At 39.2% G+C, this 27,942-nt stretch overlaps 1 protein-coding gene across 25 annotated transcripts in view; it reads right to left on the bottom strand.

Annotated features, from left to right (window-relative positions):
* Nucleotides 1-862: 862 nt before the first annotated feature.
* ZC3H11A (zinc finger CCCH-type containing 11A) overlaps nucleotides 863-27,942 on the bottom strand; it is a 45,230-nt gene continuing 18,150 nt past the window's right edge. For all 25 annotated transcript variants that reach the window (XM_069545167.1, XM_069545157.1, XM_069545153.1 and 22 more), the window contains 14 exons: nucleotides 22,801-22,924; nucleotides 21,514-21,717; nucleotides 21,276-21,392; nucleotides 20,922-21,002; nucleotides 18,570-18,680; nucleotides 17,420-17,482; nucleotides 16,183-16,281; nucleotides 14,637-14,705; nucleotides 7,222-7,725; nucleotides 6,338-6,417; nucleotides 4,485-4,815; nucleotides 3,799-3,965; nucleotides 3,305-3,372; nucleotides 863-2,858 (listed from right to left, as the gene is read on the bottom strand). In XM_069545167.1, the coding sequence (XP_069401268.1) occupies nucleotides 2,600-2,858; nucleotides 3,305-3,372; nucleotides 3,799-3,965; nucleotides 4,485-4,815; nucleotides 6,338-6,417; nucleotides 7,222-7,725; nucleotides 14,637-14,705; nucleotides 16,183-16,281; nucleotides 17,420-17,482; nucleotides 18,570-18,680; nucleotides 20,922-21,002; nucleotides 21,276-21,392; nucleotides 21,514-21,717; nucleotides 22,801-22,924 (2,277 nt within the window). In that variant the 3' untranslated portion in view covers nucleotides 863-2,599. The remainder of the gene's footprint in view (nucleotides 2,859-3,304; nucleotides 3,373-3,798; nucleotides 3,966-4,484; nucleotides 4,816-6,337; nucleotides 6,418-7,221; nucleotides 7,726-14,636; nucleotides 14,706-16,182; nucleotides 16,282-17,419; nucleotides 17,483-18,569; nucleotides 18,681-20,921; nucleotides 21,003-21,275; nucleotides 21,393-21,513; nucleotides 21,718-22,800; nucleotides 22,925-27,942) is intronic.

The raw sequence follows: 27,942 nt of genomic DNA, 5'->3' as shown, positions 1-27,942 counted from the left end.
GTCTAAACACGGACCACAGGCTGGCCATGAGGAGCATAAACCATATTCTGGCCACGAGAGAGGGCCCCTGGGATTGGAGGTCAGGGCCAGAGCTTCGAGGGGCCCTTTACTGACACACACAAAGAAGCTGCCAATTAGTGTGGAATCTCTGGCTATCGCCAAATTGTACATTTGGACCTTTTCCCTGTTAAAACTGAAAACCATCATCAGTCAAAACTGAATATGCGATCTTTTGCTTTCTGTGACAAGTTGATTCAACTTGTTGGGGACGACTTTTAGAGTATGTGGAAAAATTCACGTTGTGTGTGTGCTCAGTCATGTCTCTGCAACCCCACGGACGCTGGCCCAGCAGGCTCCTCTGTCCATTCAATTTTCCAGGCAAAACACTGGAGCAGGTTGCGATTTCCTACTCCACGGGATCTTCCCAACCCACGCACTGTTTGGCAGGCAGATTCTTTACCACTGCGCCATCCGGGAAGGCCTATATTCTTTGGTGGTTAACAAATTTATGTGTATTTCCATAACAAAAAACTGGACTTCCCTGAACTAAAAATTTCATATATGCTTTCATGCTTGAAAATTCTAAATTGTTGAAGCCATCTAAGATCTCTTCTAAACCCTCTCTTCTTTAAAAGAATGACATTAGTTGAGTTAGAATAATAATGGGTAAGCATCATTGTCAGAAAAAAATCTTCACATGTGGGGAAGTTTGGCACCATGTCCTTGTAAAAGGTTTGTAAAGACAAATAGAATCTGTGAAATTGGATCACATACACGAAGGTGCAACAGCATTCTAACCGGGCCTCTGCTGAGGCAGGTCTCAGCCTGAAGTGATGCGCGACTACTTAACTCACAACATCAAGACGCTCCTACACCAGTTTTATTTAAAACACAAATGAGCATTTATCTTACTGTGATGGCGAACTGTTCAAATAATGGTGAGCATGAGTCACTGACTAACACAAGGCTTTACATATGGAACAAAAATTTTTTTTAAAAGCAAAAGAATAAAGGTTATATACAAAAGGGACCTGGAATCTACAAGCCGATTCCAAAAACGAAATGAGTAGAAAATCTGTGGTGAAACCAGAACATTTCACCCCTGCTTTGGAGAAGGGCTATTAGACAACACTCAGTCAGCTGAAGATGGACTGGTAGGTAAGTATCTATACATCAATTTCAAGTCATTTTTGCTTGTGTAGAATCATCCAGATCTTCCCAAGACTGAATTGGGCAGTCCTGTGGCTTTCTTCCTTTTCATATTCCCAACAAGGCTACACGAGGTTCAACTCTTGATGAGCCGCTTACAACAGCAGTTCCTTAGGAGCCAACACGACAGGTGGGTCAGATTTCCTTTTGAGAAACAAAACTGGCCACCTACAGCAAAGTATCAAAACGGGCACGTCCTTTCCTCTTCCTTTTGATTATGTATGTACAATATGTCTCCTTTCAAGACTATTATCCCCATCGTACTTGTTCCTTCACAAGTCTAAACCTTGAGGTGATATGAAGGAGATGAACATCAAGAAAAGAAAATTCAATTCAGAAATGAAGAAAACCGGAAGGCATACAATACACCCCCAGAGCATCTCGGTAACTCCTGCTACAATACAATTCCGGGTACTGCTGTAGTCCATGGATAAATAATGGCAGCTTGAGTGAGCTCGTTCTTCCCCCTCAGGTGGGTAAAGGGCACCAAATAAATACTGGGCAAGAGGAGTTTGCAAGGAGAATCAGAAATGAAAAAAACTAACCAATTTTTATCCCTGTGATAATACACACCAGTAAGGAAGCAAGCACTAAAGAAGAGAAGGGACAACTTTCTTGCTAAAAAATAAATTCCTGTAATCATTACGTCACCATCTCTTTTTAAGAATCCAGGGAATCCCAGAAATAGAAAATTAGTTTCAGAGGACCCCTGAGGCACTTTAAAGCCTTAAAAAATTACAGTAATAATAAATTAGCTATTGCCTTTCAGAGGCTTACAGAGCAGAAGCGTGAAAATCAGGTCCAAAAAAGTTATGTCCAAATTACAGGTTTCCTGAGCTGCTCAGCTGTTTCTAAAAGCTTAGTTGAATTCTCCAAATACCTTTAAAAAGACATACAATTTAACACAGACTGAGTGGATATTTTTTTTAGCGGCGGCATGAAATTTGGTCCTTAATGGTAGCAGCTGTCTTCACCCTTTTCGAACCCAGGTTAACAATAGGTACATTAAGACAATACATAAAAGAAATTATACAATAAAGGGAAAAAAGGTGAAAACTGACAAACACCTCAAGGAGTCACTAAGTTTTCTTCACCCTTTCACTTAGGTCTCCCGCTCAGTCTTTTTGTGGAGAGAGGGGTAAGACAGAACTTTTTTCTCAAAGATGCTGAACAATGGCATCAAACGGACAAAATGATTACCAAGGGATTTAAAAATCTGACCCCAAGGAATCCAGGACTCGTGGATAACTCAGACGTACACTTCTGATTTGGGGCAAATTCTAGACTAAAGAAATCACCGTTTTGGATAAATGTTATAATAGATGAAACTAAGTCCAGTTTTTTGGTGAGTTTTTTTGTTTGTTTTGCTTTAAATGTTCTACTACCACCTTCAGCTATCAATCATTTCTGACAGCTCAAGCAGAAGGTCATCTTCATCCTTCCCAGGATCCAGATCAATCTCAGCTTCTAATTTGCCTCCTGAAATCTCCCATATTAGTTTCTCAAAATCATCCTCCATAGAAAGTGGGGGCTTTCCTGTTGAGGCAGAGCTGAGTCGGCGAGTTTTTGTGGCCATCTGGGATGAGGAAGGGCCAGATACTTCCGGTGGGGGAGGCTCTGAAGAGGACTGGGCTGGAGGCAGTACAAAACTGTAAGAAAAAACCCAAAAGGTTATTAGATAATTGCCCTTTGTCAACGGGTGGCAGGTCGGATCACCTGGTCCTGTCAATGGTTGGCAGGTTGGATCACCTGGTCCCAGGTACACAAAGAATTTTAGTGAAGAGCTGTTTTTGAGAAAACACATAAAGAACTGTTTTACTGATTTGGGATAAACCAGTTTCATCCTTTACAGGAGAATTCAGATAGGTGTTTAAAAACATTTTTTAAATAACACAGGCAAAATACAAACAACAGCATCAAAAGAGAACAGCAACCCTGAATATCAGGGGTTTTTGCAGTTAATTTGAAGTTTAACAGATTTATTTAAATGTAGCTAAATTGTAAATATTTCAAATTATCTAGCAGTGTTATTCTTAGAAAACAAAAATGGTAACAGTGGTCTAAACTGTGGTTAGAAAGAACTGGAAGGCATTACCTGTCTCTAGGTTTTTCTGTCTCAGGCACAGTGACTGATTTGTCCTCAGAGAGAAGTGGGACAATAGCCTACAAAAGTGAGAGTAAGGTAACTCAGTGGCAAAGTCAGACTTTTAAATTTGAGCAGATTCACTTTTTTTGCTGCCTTCTTAGAATCACGGGGTTGCAAAGTGTCAGACACGACAGAGCGACTTTCACTTTTCTTCACTAGAATCACAGCTACCATTCTTTAAGACTAGGAATCCAAGAATCAGTCCAAGAATCAATAATCCAAAGACAGAATGTATAAATAAGCAAAATATTATAATTAGGCTTAAAAACCCCCAAAGAACCCTGCCTAAGCTGTAAATATAAAATACAGTAACTACCTACACAACTAAAAAAAATACTTAGCAAGTGACAGAAGATATTACACATAATAAAGAGAGCTAAAAGAGAATCTTCCTCGCTTTCTTATCACACAGACTAGCGTGCCCGAGCTGATCTGCCTCTTACCACAGCTGCTTTTTTGGACGGGCTCTCCAGCAGGACACTGCTGGAGTTGAGCGGCTTCACAGCTGCGATGACAGCAGGGTGGACCTCCACCGCCTTACGTTTCGGGGCCAGTTTGGGTGATGAGACAACTTTTACCACAGATGGCTTCACATTCACTTTAGGTTTAGCTACAAGACAGAAAACATCTGATTAGAAGCTAAAATAATCCCCTTTTTACATGGAGAATAAAATTTGGAATATCAAAATTCCTTCTCAGCAACAGTAGTATCACAAATAATTTTAAAACCAACCAAACAAGAAAACCAGATTAAAGATGGCCCATCAGCAATATGTGCTACACACAGCCATACACACACACGCGCACGTATTTATCTCATGAAACAATTCATGTCAATGGCTTTCGAATTTGCTGCTCACTCTTCATTTCCCCAGTGTTTCTCTCCTTTAAAACCAGAGGAAAAATGCACCATGGAAAGCTTTAGATAAAGCTTTATAAAGATCAATTTTAAATTGTAAGAAAGGAACTCATCTAGTCTTTTTGTCTCTTGAAAAACAGAAATATCACTATCCACCTGTGTGACCAGTAAACAAAGGCAAATGAAATTCAACCCAATTATTGCCAGGCGGTCACTGAAACTCAGTAACTTTGAAATTCAAAAAAAAGATGCACTAGTAAAAATACTCACCTTTACTTCGTTTTTCCAAGGGCTGCGTTGCACATTTCACATTCAATATTGAGTCCCCAATCCCTGAGGTTTCTACCTTTGCCTTCTGGGATGACTTTGAAGGAAGCCGCTTAGTCAGGTGCCGTGTGATGCCTAGCATGGTGGTGAGCACTGGTTTCTCAGCTAACTCGGTACTGTAAGAGAGTAAATCTCCCCGAAGGGGTGTCAAAACTGATTTTTCCTTCTGTGAGGTTCCTTTCTCTGGCAGTTTCGGCACATACTTTTCTCTCATTGTCTTACATCTCTTGTCTTGAATTTTAGTGATGCCAACTGTTGTGGTCTCATCTGAAGCCTATGGATAAATTTAAATGACAGAATTAAAAATCCAGTACCTCTAACAATCTGTATGATAACTATATTTATAAGTTAACAGGCTAACATCTACGTCAAGCAGTTACTAGATATGATCCAGAATACAAGAGCTTTTGCTCTTTATTTTATATTAAACAGAAGTGGAAGTGAAAGTGCTAGTTGCTCAGTCATGTCCTACTCTTCGCGAGCCCATGGACTGCACTGTCCATGGGACTCTCCACAAGATCGGAGTGGGTAGTCATCTCCGTCTCCAGGGGTCTTCCCGACCCAGGGACTGCACCCAGGTCTCCCACACTGCAGGTGGATTCTTTACTGTCTCAGCCACCAAGGAAGTCCTCTATCAAATAGAAAACTCAAGGTAAAAGACTGAAGATGTGTGGAACAATAAAAACCCAAATTCCATAGGTAGACAATCCTGACTGTAAGTCTAATACAAAATGTTTCCTAATCAGACACTTGCACAAAGATTCTGTAAAAAGATGTTCACCATCTTAATTGTGTAAAACAATCTAGTTCAGAAACAGACTATATTTGTGTAACAGGACACTAAATGACCAGTAAAAGCTATCATCTGAAAGAATTATTAATATGGTAAAGTAGGCTGCAAAATGATACACAGTAGAGTTCTCAATTATGTTCTAAATATGAGTTAAACATTAAACACATTCACATACATAAATATATAAAGAAAAGGCTTGAGGGTCTTCCCTGGTTGTCCAATGGTTAAGAAGAATCTGCCTTCCATTGTGGAGGACGTGGGTTCAATCCCCGGTTGGGGAAGGAGTCCACGTGCGGGGGTGGGGGTGGGGGGTAGGCACCAAGTCTGAGCACCACAGCTGCTGAAACTCCCGAGCCCCGGTGCCTAGGCACCACAGCTGCTGAAGCCCCCGAGCCCTGGGGCCCGCGCACCACAGCTGCTAAAGCCCACTCAGTGCAGCGCAAAGCCTGCACGCCAGAATGAAGGCCTGCACGCTACAACTAACACCAGAGGCAGCCAAACAGATGAGTATTTTTCTAATAAAGGAAAAGGCCTGAAAGATATGCATAAAGAAACTAACTGTGGTAACATCTGGATTGTAGAATTAAGGAGCTACTCATTCTTAAAAAAGAAAACCCCTAATTTTACAAATGAGTAGCATTACTCTGAAAGGCAGGGGAAAAACTTACTTTAAAAAATATTAATGGCCAATTAAAAACAATTTCCAGTATTCTTGCCTGGAAAATCCCATGGATGGAGAAGCCTGGTGGGCTGCAGTCTGTGGGGTTGCAGAGTGGGATATGACTGAGCAACTAACACTTTTCAAAAACACCTTAAAAGGGCATTAAAATATTGATGCACATAAAAGTACAGAAAACTCTGAAGGAAAATTACAAGCACAGTGAAAGACTGTTTACCTGATATATCAGTGAAGTATTAAACAGAAACTTAAAAGAACACTTATCATTCATCTAACCTTTGGCTGCCATGGATAAACCTATAAAATCTATCTAAATAAACCCACCTTTTTAGCTTCTGTTCTAGAAACACTGCTCTGAGAAGCAACATCACTTTCTTCTTGAAGTTTCTTCTCTTCTTTCATACCTAGATTCACATTAAACGCACCATTAATAATTTCATTCATGCTGCAACTTAATAACAGATGAAGTTAAATAAAACTTTTCTTCAAAAAAGTAACGAGGACTTCTCTGGTATCCTCTTAATGAGGCAGTTAAGAATTCGCCTGCCAATGCAGGAGACCCGGGTTCAATCCTGATCTGGGGAAGATCCCACATACCTTGGAACAACTAAGCTCTTATGGTAACTACTGAGCCTGAATGCCACAACCACGGAAGTCTGAGTGCCCTAGAGCCTGTGTTCTGCAACAAGAGAACCCCACAGGCAGCAGCACGCACACCACACCTAGCGTAGCCCCTGCTAACCACAACTAAAGAAAGCTCGCATGCAGCAATGAAGACCCAGCACAGCTAAAAATTTTAAAAAAAAACCAATTAAAAAAAAATTTTTTTTAAGAATAAAGATAGGCCAAATAAAACTGTAGACAAAATTTTAGTTCTCATACAGATTCAAAATGCACATTAAGACATCAAAGCTCTATACAACACTGCTATAAAGAAACAGCTTCACTTTGTGTGTGTGTGTTGTGGGGAGAGGGGAGCGGGGTGCTATGTGGCTTGTAAGATCTTACTTCCCCAACCCGTGTCTCCTTACAGTGGAAGTACAGAACCCTAACCACTGGACCAGTGTAATTTCTTTTAATCCAGTAGTTTTCAAAGTTATCTGAGTAAAGAAGAAGTTCTCACAGAAATCCGATGAATACTGTGTGGAATACTGCCATCTGAAATACTATCTGGGGAAAAGGTACTACAGATCAAGCTCTTTTGTCACCTGCTTTCTTAGTGATCCGGAGAAGCCGCTTCGCCGCTGGCACGGCCTCAGGCTGAGGCTGGGCGCCGGTGCTGCTCTCAGAGCTCTGCTGCACCCGGAGAGCCTTCTCCAGCTTAATTTCTTCCAGCGTCTTGATATGCACTTCCTGCATAGACTTTGCTCTACCTACAGGTTCCTCTGATTGTCCTCTGCTGGCTACAGTGGGTGGCAAAATCACTGTTTTTTTAATTTCATTGTCAGTCTTTAGCTTGACACAGCTCATGTCCTTTTTGCCCTTTTGTCTCTCTGCTTCCTGCTGCCGGTGCTTCTTTTCAGCCAAGACCTCGGAGAATGTTTTGATTCGGATGGTGGAGGAGGTTCTCGCTCCTGATGCAGAATCATCAACTTTTGAAGGTCCTTCTGTCTTGAGTTTAGTTTGCAATTCTCCACGTTTCTGACTGGCTCTTTCCAGAAGAATTTCTTCTAATGTCTTCACATGAATCTCACCAACTTTAGTAACTTTCTCTGTTTTCATGGGGGAAAAACACACCACTGTATTTGGAGTTCATCTCTTAACAACTTATGCTCTCTCTATTCTTGGATCAGGACAGAGTCCAATAAGAGTCATATAATTTAGGCAAGAAATTAAAATGAACAAAAGCACATTAGTTTCAACCTCAATTTTAGAGAGTGGTCCTCAAGGAAAACATGTAGGAGGCAAAAATGACTGATCTGGATTTCTATTCACAAGTTTATTCGTGAGGATTCTCAAAGCCTTTTACTAGTTGGAGAAGGTTGTCATTATAAATCTTACTAAAAAGAATAAATTAGTTCTTCCATTCATGGATAGATACAAACATCTGCCAGATACTACAATAGAAATATAATGGTAAGCAAAATGCAAACTGCCCACACATATAGTCTGCAGTCTAACAAATGAATAATTAAGCAACAACTAAGTGTGCTAATAATAACAGCTTTGATAAAAGAAGTACAGTTGATCTTTGAACAATGCAGGGATTGGGGTGGGATTATCTGGGCACTGAATCCTGTGCAGTTGAAAACCCCCATATAAAACTGTACAACTGGGCTCTGCATGCATGGTTCTGTATCTGTGGATTCAACCAGCCGCCATAGATCGGGTAGTACTGTAGTAAGTACTTAACAGAAAAAAAAAAGAATGCACATAAGAGGACTCACACCGTTCAAACGCACGTGGCTGAAGGCAACTATATAATGCTATGTAGAAGTATGCAGCAAGGACATCTGCTGCTGCTGCTGCTAAGTCGCTGCAGTCGTGTCGAACTCTGTGCGACCCCACAGACGGAAGCCCACCAGGCTCTTCCATTCATGGGAGTTTCCAGGCAAGAGTACTGGAGTGGGGTGCCATCGCCTTCTCCAGCAAGAACATCTAGAGTTTGGTTAAGGGAAGCTTTTCGGAGTAAGCGATATTTATAATAGCCAGGACATGGAAACAACCTAGATGTCCATCAGCAGATGAATGGATAAGAAAGCTGTGGTACATATACACAATGGAGTATTACTCAGCCGTTAAAAAGAATACATTTGAATCAGTTCTGATGAGATGGATGAAACTGGAGCCGATTATACAGAGTGAAGTAAGCCAGAAAGAAAAACACCAATACAGTATACTATCACATATATACGGAATTTAGAAAGATGGCAATGATGACCCTCTATGCAAGACAGCAAAAAAGACACAGATGTGTTATAACGGACTTTTGGACTCTGAGGGAGAGGGAGAGGGTGGGATGATTTGGGAGAATGGCATTGTAACATGTATACTATCATGTAAGAATCGAATCGCCAGTCTACGTCCGACGTAGGATACAGCATGCTTGGGGCTGGTGCACGGTGATGACCCAGAGAGATGTTATGGGGAGGGAGGTGGGAGGGGGGTTCATGTTTGGGAACGCATGTACACCCGTGGTGGATTCATGTCAATGTATGGCAAAACCAATACAGTATTGTAAAGTAAAAAAAAAAAAAAGTAAAAAATAAATAACTAAATAAAATGAAAGTAAGGTTAAATAAAATACTGTACATTTCACTACAAAAAAATAAAAATTCTATAAAGACTAAAACTTATCCTCAATATCATAGTGTAGAAAAAAATTAATTATATTTCATTAATATAGTGTGAATAGTAAACCTGGTGCTTAGAATATAGCATCTGAACTATCACTATTACAAGTAGTTAGTAGAGGTGATAGTCAAGATAGTCATAGGAATACTATTAAAAATGTCATCTCAATGTTGTGATACATACTTATAACATTAGAGAGAGTTTAAAAGTACTTACAATTTCACTTTATATAACACAGAATATACTACTGGTTAATGCAGATTGAGGATGATTTCCACACTAAGTAGCTAACTAGAAAATACACTGGATTTTTTCAGGGGGTAGTCAGCCCAAAAAATAAATAAATAAATAAAGAATGAAAAGGAGGTAAAAACAGGTTAAGACAGAAGAAAAATGAAAAAGGCCCAGAGACTGGCATGCCACTGAAGTTATTTTTCAAAATACATTAATCATTCTTTATGTGTTTAAACTAAAAAGCAAATTTCATATTTGGCAGGGGTTAAAGAAAGAAATAATGAAGTAATGTGAGAAAAATAAGAATATGGAGATTACACACACACATTTAATCTCTAAGCAACACCTTTTAATGAAACAACAAAACAAAAAATACCTTTTACAACCTGAAACACACCACGTTCTGCCTCATCTTCTGAATCTCCGAAACTGCTGCCCCTTCTACATGGACAGTGCCTACCGGTCACACTTCTGCTGCTGCCTAGCCAGAGTGAGCTCAGCTTGGAGCCCGACACCCTCCCGTCTAGTTTGTTTCTCTGATCACAGTACTGATCACAAAGTACGTTAACTGCTTCTATTTCCACGTCATGAAAACAGTGACTATATTTGTTTCAGTATAGAACCTATTACAGGGCAAGCATTCACTCAGTGATATTTCTTAGGTTTTTTAAATAAAAATTCTTCAAGATGGTAGTCTGATCTCAAAATTATCACTTTAAGAAAGTACATGAACAGTGACACAGAGACCCCATTTCCCTACCCTACAAAACTTCATCAAAACAACAAAGACATTAAAAGAATAAACCCACAACGGCCATGGAAAACAAGGATGCCAGTGGCAGAACTTAAGTCTTGAGAAATCTGAGACAGAAAGATGTCTGAAATTACAGAAACAGAAGAACAGATAGAAGTATAGGAGTGAGATCTGTTCTTTCTCAAAGAGAAAAAAATCTGCCCAACTAGTATGAAAACGAACAACGGCAGAAGTAAAGGACGATTTACGGAACGGCTGCGTCAGTGCAGCCCTTCTGCTAAGAGCTGCCCTCTCAACAGAGAAGACTCTGTAGGGAAAGGCAGCACAGTACAACGAGGTCGGGTGGAAGAGAAGTAAAACATGGACGTTTCAGGCCTTCCTTCCCAAATGCCAAGCAAAAAAATGAGACATGAGGGAGAAAACGAAAAGCAGAGCTAGAAAACAGTTAGTTGCACTCTGAAAGTAAACCAAGGCTTTTTCATGGCAGCAATTATATGAGCCCTCAGCCTTCTAGCCTATAACCAACGTAAGACACCACTTGGTGTACCCTCTCTCACTAAGACAGAGGTCTCCCAGCCAGGAAAATGGACTACTGGGGAAAAGACCTTTAGAATCACAGAAGAAACCTAGACCTAAGCTATGAAAAAGCAACATTAAAAATGAACCGAAATGAAGATAACCAATGAAGAAGACAAAATAACACATAGACCCATTAAAAGAAAAGAGTCAAATTAGAAACCCCAATCAATAAAACAGAATAGATAGCTCAGAAATAAATCCACATACCTACAGTCAACTAATCTTTGACAGAGCCAAGAAAATACAATGGAGAAAACAGTCTCTTCAGCAAGTGGTGCTGGGAAAGTTGGACGGCTGCTCACAAAGCAATGAAGTCAGAACACACTCACATACCACATACAAAGAAAAACTAAAAAGAAAAAGAAAAAGTCAAAATGGCTTAAAGGCTTTTAATATAAGACATGACACCATAAAACTCTTAGAAAAGAACACTGGCAAAACATTCTCTGACATAAAATTGTACCAGTTTTCCTAGGTTGGTCTCTCAAAAGAAAAGAAATAAAAGCAAACAAAAACAAAACAACCAAATGGGACCTAATCAAACTTACAAGCATTCGTATAGCAAAGGAAACCATAAGCAGAAAGACACCCTACAGCCTGAGAGAAAAATATGTGCAAATGACGCAATCAGCAAGGGCTTAACTTCCAACACACACAATCAGCTCACACAACCCAACGATAAAAAACACACAACCCAATGGAAAGATGGGCAGAAGACCTAAACAGACATTTGTCCAAAGAAGATACACAGATGGCCGACCAACAGGCACATGAAAAGATGCTCAACATAAACAATTATTAGAGAAATGCAAATCGAAACTATAGTAAGGCACTACACCTCACACTGGTCAGAACGGCCATCATCAAAAAGTTGACAAATAACGAATGCTGGCGAGGGTGTGGAGAAAAGGGAACCCTCCCACACCGTTGGTGGGAATGTAAACTGCTGCAGCCACTGTGGAAAACAGTATGGAGCTTCCTCAAAAAAACTACAAACAGAGTTGTCACATGAATCCTGCAATCTCACTCCTGGGCACATATATGAAGAAAACTGAATTCAAAAATGTTAAGGCACCTCCACACTCATTGCAGCACTACTTACAATAGCCCAGACATGGAAGCAACTTAAACGGCCACTGACAGATGAATGGCTAGAGGTGTGACAGCTGCAATGACTCCCCCTCAGTCACAAAAAAGGGTGAAATCACGCCATTTCCAGCAACACGGATGGACCCATCACCCAGAAAGGGAAAGACAAATCCTAGGCACTGTTACTCATGTATGTAACCTCAACTATGGCACAAATGAACTTATCCGCATAACAGAAACAGACTCACGGGCACAGAGAACAGACTTGCAGCTCTGCCAGGGCGGGGTGGGAGGGTGCAGGCGTGGGTAGGAGAGGAATGCATAGGAAGCCCGGGATTAGGAGATACAAACTATCACACATAGAATGGATAAATAACAAAGTGCTTCCTACCATGTAGCACAGGAAACTATATTCAATACGCTGTGATAAACCACATGGAAAAGAATACGAAAAAGGATATGAATATATGTGTTACTATATCACTCTGCTGTATAGCAGAAATTAATGCAACACTGTAAATCGAGTATACTTCAACAAATTTTAAAAAAAAACCCTCAGAACTGCGAGATATCAAGCTATGGGAAAGGACAAATCAGAGAACTAAGTAAGAAAAGTTCTTGAAAAATAAAAATCCAAGTGACAAAATAAATCTAACCAAACAACAATAACACTGCAAGGCCAGTAGAAAATCAGCCATCTAGAATAGGGTCAGCAAATAAATCTGGTCACGATCTATATTTCATAAATAAAGCTTTACTGGAACACAGCCATACTCATTTATTTATATACTGCAAACAGCTTCTTTCACATTAGTGGAAGAGTAGTTGCAGCAAGAGACTGTGGACCTCAAGCCTAAAATATTTACCATCCAATCCTTCACAGAAAAAGTACGTCAATTCTTAATCCAGAAAACAGCCAAGCAAAAATAACAGAATGTGAGGCAAAAAGCAAAGGAACAGAAAGCATGAAGGCCAGGTTAAGACATGTAGAGTATACGTCCGAAAGTTCCCACATCTAGTAAGAACTTCATAAAGAGAAAACATAAAAGGGTGGGGAGGACATACTCAGACAAGTTAGAGGAATATTTTCTACAATTAAAAAGTTAAGTCCTTAAAGATTCAAAACTCCCAGTGAACACTAAGCATAATGATCTCTCATACCAAAGTCCCGCATAAGAGGAAGAAACAGAAAACTCTTAAAGGAGGAAGAATCACAAGCTAGAATCAAGACAGCTGGGAGAAATATCAACAGCCTCAGAATTGCAGATGATACCACTCCAATAGCAGACAGTGACAAGGAACTAAAGATGAGGGTGAAAGAGGAGAGTGAGAAACTTGGCTTAAAACTCAACATTCAAGAAACTAAGGTCATGGCATCTGGTCCCATGACTTCACTGCAAATGTAAGAGGAAAAACTGGAAACAGTGACAGATTTTATTTTCTTGGGCTCCAAAATCACTGTGAATGGTGACTACAGCCATGAAATTAAAGATGACGCTTACTCATTGGAAGGAAACCTATTACAAACCTAGACAATGTATCACTTGGCTGACAAAGATCCGTATAGTCCAAGCTATGGTTTTTCCAGTACTCATGTATGGGTGTGAGAAATGGACCATAGAGAAGGCTGAGAGCCAAGGAACTGGTGTTTCAGAACTGTGGTGCTGGAGAACACTCTTTTGACAGTCCCTTGGACTGCAAGGAGGTTAAATCAATTAAACCTAAAGGAAAGCAACTCTGAATATTCACTGGAAGGACTGATGCTGAAGCTGAAGCTCCAATACTTTGGCCAACTGATGCGAAGAGTCGACTCAATAGAAAAGATCCTGATGCTGGGAAAAACTGAAGGCAAAAGGAGACTGCGGCAGAAGTTGAGGCAGTCAGACAGCATCTCTGACTCTATGGACAGGAATTTAAGCAAACTCCAGGAGACAGTGAAGGACTGGGAATCCTGGTGTGCTGTAGTTTGTGGGATCACAAAGAGCTGGACATGACTTAGCAACAGAACAACAACAATAAAAATTAGAGCACAAGAGGAAAATTAAATGAAGAAGATTAAAATTACTTAAATTAAAAATTAAAATTACTTTTAAGTGATTTTTTTTTATAAACACCCAGATAAAAACCAATGTTAACACTTTGGTGTATTTTTCTTTCTAGGCATTTAGTTTTATTTTTATAAAACTGGAAATCACCTCATACATAAGGACATTTTCTGAGGAATATGTTTCTATAATAAGAAAATAAACTTTATTACCCACCTCTCACCAAAAAAGTTTATGTTGCTCTAAGTCAAAAGCACTATGTGCTCTTTCATGACCTTTCCTCCTTCAAAACAGCGAGCTAAGCTTCCGACATCGCTGCTGTTCAGAATATGACTTCTCATGACAGCGACTATTTTAACACCTAACTATCTTAATTCCTTTTTGTTGAATAGATTATTTCTAGTTTCCAGTTATTACTGCTATCATAAAAAAAAAATCATGTTGCCATCTTTAACCACAAAAAGAGAATTCATACCAGTGAGAAAAATATTACTTAAAAGACAAACAAATCCATACATACAAAAAAAAAAAACCCCAGAACCTTCAACCTAAGTCAAAAGGTAAACTGGAGAAAAAGATTCTTAAAGTAAGGAAAACTTATCAGGAGCTAGTATTAGGGTTTACCTACCTGCTGCTTCCTCACTGTTTGGACCAGTCGACATGCCTAATCGCTCCTTCAGAGACTTGGAAACTTGGACTGTTTAACAAAAGAAAAGATTTAAAAAAGAAGTTAGACTTCTTAGAGATCAAAAATATTTTTCAAAGGTTACAAATCAGACTTATTACACTTGTTTTCTAAAGAAAATGCTTTTGAAAAATCTCTTTAGGTCTTAAAAACCTGTCTTCTTCACAGTATAGATAAGATTTATAGGAAATCACAGATTCTCTAGAGCACTTTGGAAAGCTCAAGGAAAAAAAAGTTACCTCTTTACATCTGAAAAGCAAAAACTACTTAATTTCGGGGAGTAGCTTTGCTATTGTACGACATTCTGAAATCTTACTGGCATCAAAAAGTACCCTGCCTTTTGAAATATGCTCTTTAGCTATGAGTCTTCAATGTGATTAACAGGCGACAGGAAAGGACATTTGATTGCAAAGAAAAAAAGCAACTTCTGTTTACAGGTCTGAGAATGTAAGAAAGAATATAGACCAAATATAGATGGTCTATTTATCAAAGCCTCTTGCGCTAGAGAAGACGTGGAAAGAAATTTCTTATCTTCAGGAGAAGTTAAAACTAAATACAAGAAGAAAAAACACCTTATTTATTTATTTAGTACTTAATACCATTGTTTCAACTGCATGTCATATAACGGGAAAAAATAAAAACCCTACCACTTCTTTCTATACATAAAACTTCAACTATAAAATCATTCTAACTCCCAACTACCTCTCAAGTTAGTCCACGCTTCTTCATACCAACCTCTAGAACACTAAATCCATGCCACTGCCTCTTCTTGCCTGTATTACGTTGAAAGCCTGCCAACTCCTTCCTGGGGAGCACTCTTAACCCTCTTCTCCGCATCTTAGACAAGGTGGTGGTTCCAAAATGCCAATCTGGGCACCCTGTTCCTTGTTAATAACCTTCCCATTGTTTGCTACTATCTTAGGATGAGCCCAAACTCTCCAAGATTTAAGCCATATTAGGCTTAAAAGACTCTGCATGACCAGCAGTCCCTTCATCCTCTCCTGTTATCATGCTCTTCTTTCCAAATTCTGATTCAGTCACAAGTGAGTCCCTTGAGCTTTGTGCCTTGCACGTGTTACACTCTCAGCCTCTAACCCTTCCACTTTACCTGGATAAACCATGTTTCAGGGCTGAGTGTCAACGTCACTTCCTCTGGGACCCTCACCCCGACAGACGGTGAGATCAGGTGCCCTTCCTACGTGCTCCCGTGACACCGTGCACTTCTGTCACAGAATTTATCACAATATATGTAGGTGTTCCTATCTACCATGAGACTACAAGCTCCTGAAGACTGTGATGGTGTGTTTAACCCAACGGTGACCTAGAATCCAGCAGAGTAAACCCTCACATGTTTGCTGAATGAAAAAACAGACATGAGAAGAGAATAATCTAATCCACTTGAGCAAAAAGAACGACAAACCATGCCTGTTACCATCACAACAGACAAGCATCAGGATCACACACACCAAGCGTATTGGAACACAGGTACCTTTCTTTGGTGTTCTGTCAGTGTTAGCCTCTGGAGCTTCAATTTTCTTCCCTAGCCTTTGTGCAAGGCTACGCTTTAATGGAGGATCACTGTCACCACCTACAAACAGAGGGAACTCAGCTTCAGATTTCAAGTCAACTTTCAGCAAGGTCAAGAAATACAATATAGAATAATTCTGCAAGCTTTCTGCATGTATATGATGTGTTCACCTTCTAGCTTCCTTATAACTCAATGTTAGAAAAGGAATAAAAAGGTACCAGGAAAAAGAGATGACAAAAAATTAGGAAGCACAAATTAACATTTACCAAATAATTAAAACTAAAAATGGAGGATTATAAACCCTGATTCAAGCTGAAATTCAAGATTTAGGAATATAAGGGAAAAAATCTTCATGCACAGAAAACTCTTTAATTGGCCAACTGCTGAAATCTAGGTAGATTCTGTGATTCAATGCAACTGGTATGATTAGGAGTACAGCAAAAGAACCATAAAATTTAAAAATTTCCTGTGACATCAAGACTGCAAAGGCCAAAACCTCATTTCAGATAAGAAAGCTAAGATTATGAAAGATGCTGTATCTCACCCCCAAGTTATCAGTCAGGGATAGAGCCAGGACCTAAACCAAGATTCTTAACTCCTGGTTTATTACATTACACTGGTCAATACAAGCTATTTAAATGTCAGAAGTTTTAAAAAACTATTCTTTGGATCACTTAACTGAAGATAAACCTTAGCAGGGTTCTGTAAAAACTTTAAGACCCTATACAGAGTATACTTTTCTGTCTCCTCTTATTTATACTTTAAATATACAAGCAAAAAAATCAAAAAGTTATCACATATGCTGATATTAAGAGATTATTTTCATAATTTTTTACCTAAAATTTCTCAGGCAGCAAGAATGGTATAAAACAAAACAGGTAAGATTTCATATGCATAAGCACATGCTAAACGAGTATGAAAGAAGCTCTGATGTCAATTAAGATTTTCAAAATAACTCTCTTGAGACAGACACACTAGGGTCACTACACAATAATTTAGTTACATGGTAAAATACTTGCCCTAAGTATAAAGCAGCACTAATAAATTTAACTGAATTTTAAATCTGTATGACTGCGCATGTTAAAAACATAAAAAGATTTTATACATGCTTTCAACCAGAAATACAAGGGAGTCAATATCAACACTGACTGGGCACAAGCAAGCAGAAAACAAAGAATATGCATAAAACTTATCTCACCTACTGAAAATTTTCGTTTCCCCAGTCTCTCGGTTAGACTCAATCTTACCAGAGGTTCGTCCCCTAAAATGGCAAAAACGGAATTTCTCTATCATTATCCAATTTTTCCTGTATTCAGTAACTATTAATGGATACAAAGTATGCTCTGATATTAAGAAAGTCTCTTGGAAATCAGATCTTAGTCATGAGAAATAAAGACTACTGACATTTAAAGGGGGAAAAAAAAATCAACCTATTGAGTAATAATTCAAATAAACAGTCCAAAGGAAGCAATAACACAGTCCTAATTATTAACAGTAACCAAGAACACAAAGACAAGCTGTGTCTAACCAATCGGTTACAAAACCCAGGCTATATTTTTGCTTGTGCACTTCCATATGTTAAATGAAATCACACTTATTCCACTGCTGCTGCTGCTGCTGCTGAGTTGCTTCAGTCGTGTCCGGCTCTGCGCGAACCCACAGACGGCAGCCCACCAGGCTCCCCCGTCCCTGGGATTCTCCAGGAAAGAACACTGGAGTGGGCTGCCATTTCCTTCTCCAATGCATGAAAGGGAAAAGTGAAAGGGAAGTCCCTCAGTCGTGTCCAACCCTCAGCGACCCCATGGACTGCAGCCTTCCAGGCTCCTCCATCCATGGAATTTTCCAGGCAAGAGTACTGGAGTGGGGTGCCATTGCCTTCTCCATACTTCACTGCTAACTCTCCTATATAACCTTCCTTGATCCAACAAGTAGTGAGCTCTTTTCTTAATTTTTTGTTGTCTGAACGACACAAACATTTAAATGTATCTGCATACTATATAATTACTTCTGTCATATTCCTTATTAGACTTAAAATTACTAAAGGAAAAGACTTTTACATTTCTCTCTAAATGAAAGGGTTTATTATAGTTCTTTACCTGCAATGGACAGTCAATAAATTCATTGGATAAAATAAACAATGTAAAACTTAAATATATAAATATGAAAGCTGCATGATTAACAATTTCAACCTTTTAAACAATAGAGTCAAATGCACTAATTCTCATCCTTCTATCCAATCAACATACTCAAAATCTCCCTGCAAATCCACCAATACACCAAACCCAGGGATTCTGCTCTCCTACTTAAAAGCAGGAACTTACAGCTGCTCAGATCTACCTGTACCTCACCTTGCTTGCTGGACAGAGTTACTGTCCTCACCACAGTCCGGACATTCTCTTTTTCAGGACCTGGCATGGGCTGTGACTGGAGTACAAGACTGGAAGCTCCCGAAGAAACTTCTAAAGAAAGTAAGTCAAAGAACCGTAAATAATCCATGAAAAATGAAGCTATCACAAATCAAGAAATTTTGTTTTTTGAGACCAGGTAAGTCCAATACAGACCACTGGACTACAAGCCAAGCAATCTTTCTGTTCCTGTTTGCCTACAATGAAATGGGAGTAGGGAAAGGGAAATAATCTTATTTCTTATCTGCCTTTGGCACAATGTGAAAATAAAATATAAATTGTTCTGAGTTACTCAGGCACTCAATCTACTTTTATTTACAGTAAGTAAGGCTAACATTATACTAAAGTTAACCTCAGAAGCACATCAGCTATTAGGTGTGTCAATTCAATTTTTTCCTTCCATACTCAACCATCTGCAAGACATAACTCCGAAGTTGCTACAGAACAAGCTTTAACAAGAACCAATCCTCTGATTCTTTCTAAATACATTTCACACCGTATCTATTAGGTTGGTACAAACGTCATTGCAGCTTCAGACCATGAATTTTAAATCAGTATAACTAGGCTCAAACACATCTTTATGCATCAAAATAGGAACCATTACAATTAATACATTCTTTGCCAATGAGGAATGTTTATTCCTGTAGCGTAAGAACCCATGCATTCGATGAACCCTTGAAGAGCATTTTCTGCATCCTGCTGTTTGTGAAACCATTTTCCCTGCAAAAAGTTGTCAAGGTGCTTAGACGTGGTTATCGGTTGGCAAGAGGTCAAATGAGTATGGAAGATGAGGCAAAACTTCAGAGCTCAATTTTGTTCAACTTTTGAAACATTGTGGAGAAGAACTGGGCCCTTTCTATTGACCAAAGTCAGCTGCAGGCATTGGGGTTTTCAATGCACCTCATTGATTTGCTGAACATGCTTCTCAGACGTAATGGTTTCACTGGGATTTAGAAAGCTGGAGTGTATCAAACCAGAAACAGACCACAAAAGAGAGACCGTGACCATGTTTTGGTGCGAGTTTGGCTTTGGATGTCCTTTGGAGCTTCTTCTCAGTCCGACCACTGAACTGGTTGCTGCCTGCTGTCACGTACAATCCAATTTTTGTTACATGTGATCGAGGAATGTGTACATAAATGTTACATATGGTCAAGGAATGGGTCGTTGTCATTGTGTAGAATAAGAGGAGAGCACACTTCAAAATGACGATTTTTTTGGTTTTTGGTCAGCTCATGAGGTTCCCACTTAACAACGTTCTTCACCTTTCTAATTTGCTTCCAACACCAAATGACCACAGAATGATCAACACTGAGTTCTTTGGCAACTTCTCATGTAGCTCTAAGAGGATCTGGTTCAATGACTGCTCTCAGTTGGTAAACTGTCAACTTCTGAGAGCTGTCCACTATGATCTTCATCTTCTTTTTTTTCTTCTGATCTTCATTTTCAAGTCTCCTTTGCAAAACTTCTTGAACCACCACTGCACTGTTATGCTTGTTAGCAGTTCCAGGGCCAAACGTGTTGCTGGTGCTGAGAGCTGACTCTGCTACATTATGACTCATTTTGAACTTGAATTAAGAAAATCAAAAAGTTGAATCTACTTTTTGTCTAACCCCATTTCCCTAGGCTAAAATAAATATTAAAATACATAGCAAGTAATAAGTCACTAGCAAAAAACAAAGTGAGAAATGAACATTAAAATGATGTATAACACATATTATTTAAGAATGTATCCCAATATCAAACAGCAAAGTTCAACAATGTAAAATCGCAATTACTTTTGCACTAACCTAATATTTTTATGGTTGGAAATACCGATCAACCAGACTAAGGCAAGTGCTAGAAGAAAATTCTAGCAGTTCCTGAGGAAGAATTCACCTACTACAAAATAAAGTCTTTCCCCTTTTAATAATAGTTTAGGGAATTCCCTGGCGGCTCAGTGGTTAGGACTCTTGAGCTATCGCTGCAGGGCGCACAGGTTCAATCCCTGGTCAGGGAACCAAGAGCCTGCAAGCCACGCAACATGGCCAAAAAGTTCACATGCTATTCTTTAGTTATATTTCTCAAAATAAACAAGCTCTTTCAGGGTTTCATTGTGTGCCTAGCTCTGAATAGTTAAGGACTGAAACACAGCTGCAACAGTTTAAAAAAGCAACTATGATTTAAATAAGACCATGTTTTTATTTAAACAAGCCACAAAAATCAAAATCTATTTGCTCATTTTGGTTCACGCCAAGTGTCCTTTTAGTCTTCTCTAGCAACATTCAATTCTCCATGTTAAAACTCCTGAGAACTCACCACCTTGCTTCTTTGATTTTTCCTTCATTTTCTTTGATTTAATTTCTTCAAGAGTTTTTATTCCAAAATTCAAACTTTCACCTAGGAACACAAATAGCAACCACGTGAGGAACTAGCACCATTTTACCCTTGCATTTTATTTGTACATACATAGCTGGCATTCCAATGTTTTCTCAATGAATAAGAGAAAGTATATTTAAGTGTGTATGTGTGAATGAGTGTAATGGACACAAGAAGAGGGAGGTACTGGTAACCATGAACTAAATTTCAAAGGTATTTAAGATAGTCTGGACATATCCAATAGTGCTGTAAGATTTACGAGCAGAAACTAGCCTCAAAATAGCCCCTTCTTACCTTGTTTTAAATTGACCCCAGGTTTCCGGGCAGAAGTCATTCGTAATCCGTTATGAACTTCAAGAGTTGGTTGCAGGGTAGGTGTTTTGGTTTCATCACCTTCCTCAGAAAATTGATCTATATTGTCAACATTTAAGGCAAATTTCCAATTAAAAAACAGATGCAGTTTCAAATCTGATGCTAACTCACTAGGTTACCCTGATCTTTTCCTTGTCCTAAAGAAAGAGCTAAAGCTCACCGTCATCGTCTTCGTCGTCGTCTGCAGCATTGATCACCACTGGTGGGTGTGTAGGGCTGGGAACGTTTTCTGAACTTTCTACTTTCATAACACTTCGCAGCTGAGGAGAGGGATTAGACTGGACAGATAATTTGCTCTGCTGAACTGTGAGCTGGCTAGCTTTCACTTCCTCTTCTGGTGACTCAGGCACAGTGGGCAACACAGCTAGACACAAAAAATTAGTTGTAAATTAAAAAAAAAAGTCCCAATTAATCAAAAAATTTCCAACTATCTATAATAAGCTTGGTGATTTGAGCACTGTCTTTTTTAATTTGTCTTTTAATTAAAATTTAATTTTTAATTTCCCCATTTTCCCAATTAGGTTCTAAACTTCCAGGAGGGAAAATGTGGCTTCTAGCTAAAAACTATTCACTCCATGTAAACACAAAGTGGGCACTCAAAGAATAAAAGCTAGATGCATGGTAATTATTTACACATTCTAGACATTAAATTTTAACACTGAAATTCTAGGCTGTAGGATCAAGAAGCAGCTTTTTAAAGAGACAGTGGGTAATACTTTTGAATCAAATCAAAAAGGAGTGAGCGTTTTTTCCCCTTAAAGAAGATAAGAATATACAGCCATCAGATTTTAATCACACAGCAGATGTGGCTTTTAAATGGCTGATCACTCCACTAGGAAATTACTTTATAAGGAAATAAATACTAGCTTTTGACAGAGTGTAAGTTTTATTTTAGATTATACCCTAGAGCAGGATAAGCAAAATTTTTAATATAGAGAAGTATACAATAAATATTTTAAGCCTTGTAGATCTGTGTTTCAACTACTCAACTCTGCAGCAGTAGCACAAAATTTGGCCATAGAAAATATGTAAACAAATGGGCAGGGCTTCATTTCAGTAACATTTTACTTTGAAATACAGGTGAAAGACCAGGATTGCCAACCCCTGGCCCGGACAATCAAGTTTCTTTTGAAAATCTCTGTAAGCATGGTAAGGAAATGGGAAATGACGTAAGCTAAAGTAACCTAAACTGCCATGCCAAGAAACATTTGTGAAGCAGCACAGCTTCTGTCAACAAAGTTTTAATCATGACTGCTACTTTACTGGCTTATGACTGTGCACAAGTCATTTAACCCTAATAAAGTTCAGTTTCCTCATCTGAAGTGAAAATAAAACTGCTCTCTCACAAGACCACAGAGACGGCAATGTTGACAGTACTCTACCAAGTATGCACGTAGGTGTTCGTTATATAGCAGCTAGCCTTTTAAAATTAAAAAACCAAACTCACTTTTGCTTGGAGGTAGGAAAAGGCCATCAACATATCGTCCTCTGTTGTGATGGAAAGCACAGTTTAGTTTCTGACATCCCATTGGCTGATTTTCCCAATAACAAGGAATCTCACTGCGTTTTTTCTGTAAGAGGAAGAAGACATCAGTATGACCTGTATTCATTTGGTCATGTTTTCTGGATAAAGTTCACACAAGGTTAAAAAATCTGAGGCATGTGAGGATTTTGAGTATAAGGAAAAGGGGTTGCTGAAAGTGACATATCCTAGCATGATGGAGAAATGAAAGAGAAGGGAAGAACTTTGCTGTTCTCTCCTCCTTGCCCTCATCTTAAATGTCCATAATTTAGAAAAGTGCGGTAATGTAGTAGGTTAGATTATAGAGTCCAAGATAATAGTGTTTGATTCTCTATCGCATTACTTACTGACTGTGTAATGACAGACAAATAATACCTCTTAGTCTCACTTTCTTCAGCTATAAAATGGGAGTACAGTAGCTATCTAATCAGGTTCTTATGAGAAATAAATGCAATAATGTACAAGAAGCACTTAGCGATAAAAGAGTCAATAAACTGCAGTTGTTATCTGAAGCTGAGAGTTCACGATTTGGATAAAAAAATTCTTCCCATTCACGATTTCTCAAAGGCTCATGTAACACACTAGAAAGGTTTCCTTCCCAAGCTACCTTGCTTTTATAAAAGGGAACAAGAAAAACAAGAATAGAATGATTTGCTGGATCACAGGATATATGTCCAAGAGAAATACATATTAGTTCTAACATAGACATTGCATTAGATATATATAAAGAATTTCAAAGCAACACTATTGAAAAGAGCTCCAAAATGGAAACAAACCAAATGTACCGCAACACTAGAATGGATCTATTCCAGCATATACATTCTGGAACACTTTGCAGTATATTCATAAAATACAATGCTACCCAGTAATAAGAGGGAATAAACAATACCATGGGTGCAAAATCGAAGAAGCCAAACAAAAGAGCACATACTGTATGATTCTATTTGCAGAAAAACCAAACAGGCAAAACTTTACTATGGCAGAATGGTCAAGATGGTGACTAGTTTTGGGATTGTGGTGAATGACAATGAGGAGATAAAGGGGGAAGACAGGGTTGGAAATGTTCTATTTCATGATCTGGGTGCTGGTCTATCAGGTACACTCACTCAATGAAAATTCAACATGTAACATAATGATTTGTGCACATTCCTATGTAACTCAAAAAAGTCCCGATAAGCACTTCTGAAAAGTAATTAATGTCTGATTAATAACCTGCATTATGTTAGATCTCTCATAATAAAGCAGCGTAAGCTTTAAATTTCAAGACAAGAACAGCAGTACTATTCAAAAACTTCCATTTTTCAATATGGAAGAAACAGAGAAACAACGCCTGAAACAAAAAGAACCTTAAAGGTATCAAGAAGGGCAATGATCCCAGTATCTGCTATACTGGGAGACTGATAATACACTGTGTTGGTAGGAATATGAAGAATCATGAGTCCCACACACTGATAACAGAAATGTAAACTACCTCAACATCTCTGAAAGGTGATTTGGTAAAAATTATGTCACCGTGCTTATTTAACTTATATGCGGAGTACATCATGCGAAATGCCAGGCTGGATGAAGCACGAGCTGGAATCAAGATTGCCGGGAGAAAAATCAACAACCTCAGATATGCAGATGATACCACTCTAATCAGAAAGTGAAGAGGAAGTAAAGAGTCTCTTGATCAAAGTGAAGAGGAGAGTGAAAAAGCTGGCTTAAAATTCAACATTCAAAAACACTACTAAGATCATGGCATCCAGTCCCATCATTTCATGGCAAATAGATGGGGAAACAATGCAAACAGTGACAGATTTTACTTTCTTGAGCTCCAAAATCACTGCAGATGGTGACTGCAGCCGTGAAATTAAAAGATGTTTGCTCCTTGGAAGAAAAGCTATGACAAACCTAGACAGTGAATTAACAAGCAGAGACATCACTTTGGCAACAAAGGTTCGTACAGTCAAAGCTATTGTTTTTTCAGTTGTCAGGTACGGATGTGATAGTTAGACCATAAAGAAGGTTGAACATTCAAGAATAGATTCTTTAGAACTGTAGTGCTGGAGAAGACTCTTTAGAGTCTCTTGGACAGCAAAGAGGTCAGCCAGTCAAATCCTAAAGGAAATCAACTCTGAATATTCACTGGAGGGACTGATGCTGAAGCTCCAATACTTTGGTCACCTGATGCAAAGAGCCAACTCATTGGAAAAGATCCTGATGCTGGGAAAGATTGAGGGCAGGAAGAGAAGGGGATAATAGAAGATGAGATGGTTGGATGACATCACTGACTCAATGGACATGAGTTTGAGCAAACTCTGGGAGAGAGTGAAGAGCAGAGAAGCCGGACATGCTGCAGTCCACGGGGTTGCAGTCACACATGACGGAGAGACTGAGCAACAACAATGTAAAAGAGTTATGTCCTGCACTTCCTGAACTTTATAGTATTTACTAGTATCCCGCTACCCTTAAAGGTTAGGTCTAATAGCTACAACTGCACTTCCCTGGTGGTACAGTGGCTAAGAATCCGCCTAAGTCAGGGCACATGAGTCTGGTCCCTAGTCTGGGAAGACTCCACGTGCTGTGGAGCACACTAAGCCCATGTGCCACGACCACTGAGTCCACGCTCCGGAGTCCGTGTGCTGCAAGTACTGAAGCCTGTGCTCCGCAACAGGAGAAGCTACCACACGAGGGGCCCGTGTACTGCGATGAAGAGCAGCCCCGCTGACTGCAGTTAGAGAAAGCCCATGAGGAGCAACAAAGACCCCAAGCAACCAAATGAAAAGTCGCTCAGTCCTGTCCAACTCTTTGGGACCCATGGACTATACACAGTCCATGGAATTCTCCAGGCCACAATACTGGAGTGCTAGCCATTCCCTTCTCCAGGAGATCTTCCCAACCCAGGGATCGAACCAGGTCTCCCGCATTGCAGGCAGATTCAAGACTGAACCTGTAACCAGCTGAGTTACCAGGGAAACCCATGAAGCTACCAGATGCTACCATTGTTATCACCAGGGAAGTGCAACCAAATAAATAAGTACATAAATACATAAACACATAAATAAATGTTAAGAAAAACAAAGCTACCATTTCTCTTTAAAATAACAAGTATCCAATTACTTCTTGAGGTAGCATCTAATGCCAATCTTCCCTGCTCCTGGATCTGTCTTTGCTTCTTTCGTAAAAGCAACCTTCAAATTATTGGATATGATAGCATTATCTTTAAACTGAAGTCACAGGACATTTATTTGACGTGTTTAATACCATTACTGAATTTTATTTCAAAATAAAAAGTAATATACAAATAATAAAGATGACTTGGAAAATAAAATTAATACCTATTATGCCATTACACAGTGAGTCACTTATTTTGTTACAGAATTCTTAAAAAAAAAAAAAAAAACCTGTAAAATGTATTGATTCACACTTAAAAGTTTTCCATATAATTCTGTGCATTTTCACTTAGCAACACATCCTCATAGTAACATTCTCCTACATGATTATTTCTTTAGCTTTTAAAAGAGCTATATATTTAACACATGGTTCAAAGATATACAGCTGGTCCAAAGATACACAGTGAATGCTCCTCATCTGGCGCAGTTCATGTACTATAAAGCTACCGTAAGTATTTAACTAAGAAATATGGAACCATTCTGTGCCTTAAGGACCCAGGGACTGAACCTAAGTCTCCTGCACTGCAGGCAGATTCTTCACCCACTAAGCCACCGGGGAAGCCCCATGTAATGGGCTTCCCAGAGGAAAAACACGCACACGTGTTGCTGCATGTTCACTGTTGGGAGAAGCGTATGTTCTCTGTGAACCCTCATGCAGAGATCATAACAGAAACGCATGTATGAGTAACTCCAGACTACGACTGTCTTTTGTAATCAGTGTATCCTTACTCTATCACTGTAATAAATCAGAATTCACATAAAATGCAGGAAACGTGGGAGATATACATTCAATCTCTGGGTTGGGAAGATGCCCTGGAGAAGGAAATGGCAACCTGCTCCAGTATTCTTGCTTGGAAAATCCCATGGACAGAGGAGCCTGGCAGACTACAGTTCATGGGGTTACAAGAGGCCAGCCACGACTGAGCACACACACATGCATGCGTGAATGCTTGCATAAGCCATATGCTAAGTCTCCTGAGTTTTCTAGAGACTTCTAAATGTATTAGGCTGATGTAAAACTGTGGTTTTCCCATTGTTGAAAGCTGCTGTTTCATACTGGAATATATTCTTAAATAAACATGATTATGTTATACATAATTTTAACGTGCATTTCTCACTTTATGTCTTTCTGCTAATGACTTATTAATGCTGTTTATTTTATATTTATTTTAGACTAGGGAAATGATATAAGACAAAAAGAAAAGTCAAGTGATTTTCTTATTCAAGTTCAAAATGGGTCATAAAGCAGCGGAGACAACTCACATCAACGATGCATTTGGCCCAGGAACTGCCAACAAACATACAGTGCCATGGTAGTTCAAGAAATTTTGCAGAGGAGACAAAAGCCTTGAAGATGAGGATCAGAGTGGCTGGCTCAGAAGTTGACAATGACCAACTGAGAGTGATCATTCAAGTTGATCCTCCAAAGAACTCAAAGGTGACCATTCTGTGGTTGTTAGGCATTTGAAGCAAATTGGAAAGGTAAAAAACTTGAAGAGTGGGAGCCTCATGATCTGACCAAAAATCAAAAATATCACTGTTCTGAAGTGTTCCCTCATACTATGCAACAAACCATTTCTCGATCATATTGGGACAAGCAACAAAAGGTGGATTTTATACAACTGACGATGACCAGCTCAGCTGCTGGATGGAGGAGAAGCTCCAAAGCACTTCCCAGAGCCAAACTTGCACCAAAAAAAAAGGTCATGGACCCTGGTGGTCTGCTGCCAGTCTGACCCACTACAGCTTTCTGAATCCCAGTAAGACCATTACATCTGAGAAGTATGCTCAGCAAATCAACAAGATGCACAAAAAACTCCAACATCTGCAGCCAGCACCGATCAACAGAAAGGGCTCAATTCTTCTCCACAACAACGCCCAACCACTGCACAAGCAATACTTCAAAAGCTGA

The sequence above is a fragment of the Ovis canadensis genome, chromosome 12 (genome assembly GCF_042477335.2).
Source record: "Ovis canadensis isolate MfBH-ARS-UI-01 breed Bighorn chromosome 12, ARS-UI_OviCan_v2, whole genome shotgun sequence".
Classification (NCBI taxonomy): Eukaryota; Metazoa; Chordata; class Mammalia; order Artiodactyla; family Bovidae; genus Ovis; species Ovis canadensis.
This window is presented reverse-complemented; position numbering and strand designations above follow the sequence as displayed.